Source organism: Ammospiza nelsoni, chromosome 10 (genome assembly GCF_027579445.1).
Source record: "Ammospiza nelsoni isolate bAmmNel1 chromosome 10, bAmmNel1.pri, whole genome shotgun sequence".
In the NCBI taxonomy this organism is placed as follows: domain Eukaryota; kingdom Metazoa; phylum Chordata; class Aves; order Passeriformes; family Passerellidae; genus Ammospiza; species Ammospiza nelsoni.
Genome location: NC_080642.1, coordinates 801,487 through 804,616, shown reverse-complemented (window position 1 = coordinate 804,616; position 3,130 = coordinate 801,487). Strand labels below are relative to the sequence as shown.

General features: G+C 64.9%; 1 protein-coding gene across 1 annotated transcript; it reads right to left on the bottom strand.

Moving 5' to 3' along the window:
* Nucleotides 1-1,308: 1,308 nt before the first annotated feature.
* Nucleotides 1,309-1,866, bottom strand: RAP2B (RAP2B, member of RAS oncogene family). The gene has a single exon (XM_059479284.1). The coding sequence runs from the start codon at nt 1,861-1,863 to the stop codon at nt 1,312-1,314; it is 552 nt and encodes a 183-aa protein (XP_059335267.1). The 5' UTR covers nt 1,864-1,866; the 3' UTR covers nt 1,309-1,311.
* Nucleotides 1,867-3,130: the final 1,264 nt, after the last annotated feature.

Below are 3,130 nucleotides of genomic sequence, written 5' to 3'. Positions count from 1 at the left end.
AAAATTCTTCAAATGGATAGACATCTCTTCAATGCATGTCTGCAATTAAAATGACAGTTGTTAGAATTTTCTTGGTACATCACAACGATAAGATTTCCTTCTTTGCTGGCTGGAGGCACATCCCACGACTAAAATCAAAGGCAAATAGAACCAAAAAAATTTTTAAAAGCCCCCCCACCCAAAAATCCCAAAAAGCTCAATTCTTGTAAATTTGAAGTAAATGAAGGCCAAACTTGCAAGACATGGAAATAACAGTTAAAAGGCTCAGATGGAAATAAGAAACAAATTCCACTAACAATAGGCCCTTTTGTCCTGGCTTGCTCGGTGTGATTACTGCAAGGAAACTGTTAAGTAGTTTTTGGAGTAGTAGATAATGGGATTCTGTGGAGCTTTCACAGGTTGGCACCGGCTGGAACAGCTGAGTTTTGAAGGCACTCTACAGACACAGGGCTGCTGTTGGCCCTGCATCACTCATGGGAAGTCTTTGCACTTGAGAGAGCTAATCATCAAAATCAGGTATTGCCAACCCAAATCCAAAACCCCTCGGCAAAAAAAGCACCACCGCCCTCCCACCCCCCGCCAAAGGAAAAACCAAAACCACAACGAAATCACACACACACGCACACCTAAACAATTGTGCAGATTTGTAACATTTTCACAGCTGATTAAAAAAAAAAAAAAACAAACAAAAAACCCAAACAAAACCAGGAGAAAAACCACCACGCTACCACTCTCCTGCAAACTCCCATCCCATACAGCAGGTAAACAAAATAGAGCGTTATTCCAGGGATATCGGCGGCGCTGCCCGGCGCGCCGTGCCTGGCAGCACCGACCGGGTCGCAGTCCCAGTTCCATGTGCAACTCTCCGGGCGGGACGGCCCCGCACCGCTCCCGCTTGCATAGAGACGGCGGGCAGCGCCGGGACGGGCCCCGCTGCTCCGGGGGTGTCCCGGGGTGTCCCGGGGTGTCCCGGGGGTGCGGGCCCGCTGTGCAGGGGCTGTCCCGGGACCGGCCGGGCTGCGGGCCCCGCTATCCCGGGGCTGTCCCAGGGTGCGGCCCCGCTATCCCGGGGCTGGCCGGGCCCCGCTCCCCGCCGCCGTCCCGGGGCGGGCTCCCCGCGCGGCTCCGCTCCCCGGGCGGCGGGACCGGCCGCTCCCGCGCCCGCCGCCGACACTGACAGGAAATATGCCATGACCGAGACTGGACGAAACGTACATGCCGAGAAAAGCCACATTTCCACCACGATGAGTTTTGCTGCCGATGTTTTCTCTCCCCGAGCGTGCCCGCCGGGGCGCGGGGCCGCCGCCGCCCTCAGAGGATGGCGCAGGAGGCGCAGCACGGCTCGTCCCCGTTGGGCTGCGCCGCGTAGTTCATCTGCCTGACGATCTCGGCGAACAGCTCGTCCACGGACGCTTTGTTTTTGGCCGAGGTCTCCATGAAGGGGCAGCTCCACTCCTCGGCCAGCGCCTTGCCCTCCCCGAAGGAGACCTCGCGCTCGCCCTCCAGGTCCACCTTGTTGCCCACCAGGATCATGGGCACCCGCTCGTACCTCTTGACGCGGATGATCTGGTCCCGCATGGGCTTGATGTCCTGGAAGCTCTGCTGGTTCACCAAGCTGTACACCAGGATGAAGCCCTGCCCGTTCTTGATGTAGAGGTCCCGCATGGAGGCGAACTGCTCGGTGCCCGCCGTGTCCAGGATCTCCAGCACGGACGGCGACGAGTCCACCTCGATCTCCTTGCGGTAGAAGTCCTCGATGGTGGGGTCATACTTCTCGATGAAGGAGCCGGTCACGAACTGCACGGTGAGGGCGGACTTGCCCACGCCGCCCGAGCCCAGCACCACCACCTTGTACTCCCGCATGGCTCCCGCCTCCCTCCGCCGCCTCCCGCTCGGGGCTGCCGCGGCGGGCGGGGACGGGGCGGAGGGAGGGAGGGGACGAGGGACGGCCCCGCGCCGGGGCGGGGAAGCGGCGGCCGCGCCTCGCGGAGCGGCGCCGGGAGAGCCCCGGCGCTGGGCAGCGCCGAGGAGAAGGAAGAGGAAGAGGCTGAAGAGGAGAAGGAAGGAAGGAGGGAGGGAGGGAGAGCGGGCGGCAGCGCCGCCGGTACCGGCCCCGCTCCCGGCGCGGCGGGGCGGGACAGCGCTACCGCGGCCCATGGCGGCCGCCCCCGCCCATTGGCTGCGGCGCTTGGGCCGCCCCCGCCCATTGGCTGCGGCGCGGCGCCGCCCGCCCCCATTGGCTGCCGGCGGAGAGCGGCGGCCCGCGCCCCGCCCCGCGCGTGTGACCCCCGCCCTGCGCCGGGCCGCGCCGCGCCCGGGATCTGGATCGGGATCGGGATCGGGACCGGGACCGGGAACAGGAACAGGAACGGGATCGGGATCGGGACCGGGAACAGGAACGGGATCGGGATCGGGACCGGGATCGGCATCGGAAACGGGAACAGGAACGGGATCGGGATCAGGAACGGAATCGGGACCGGGACCGGGACCGGGACCGGGATCGGGATCGGGAACGGGATCGGCATCGGGAACGGGATCGGGATCGGGATCGGGATCGGGACCGGGATCGGGATCGGGATCGGGATCGGGAACGGGATCGGCATCGGAAACGGGATCGGGACCGGGATCGCGCGCGTCCCCTCCCGCCCGGGGGGGTCCCGCACGCGGCGCGGGAACGGGGCCGGGAGGTGGGGCCGGCAGCCCGGGTGCCCCGCCCCGGTGTCCCCGCCCGCTATCGGCGCCGCCCGGGCCGCTGTCCCGCGCCTCCCGCCCTATCGCCGCGTGCAGCCGGTGCCAGGCCGGGCCGTGCCGGGTCGCGGTGTCCCGCTGGCTCCGGAGCCTTGCCGTGCCCCGTGTCCGCCCCGCTGGGCCCGGAGCCTTGCCGTGCCCCGTGCCCGGCTATCCCCGCGCGGCGGGTCGGGAGATGTGGCCGTGGCCGTGGCCGTGTCGGTGCCGCTGCCCCCGGTGCCCCGTGAGCGGCATGCCCCGCAGGGCTGAGTCACAGCGCTGGCTGCTGCCGCTCTCTGTAGAAGTCGTTCCCTGCACTTTCTGTTAGACATTCCTTTCAGGAAAGTGTCGTTAGTTGTTTTGGCACCCTCCGGTCCTCTCTGTTGCATCTTACTCAGTTCTT

Excerpts from the sequence above, each read along its gene's own strand:
- RAP2B (XM_059479284.1), bottom strand. The coding sequence starts at position 1,863 with ATGCGGGAGTACAAGGTGGTGGTGCTGGGCTCGGGCGGCGTGGGCAAG.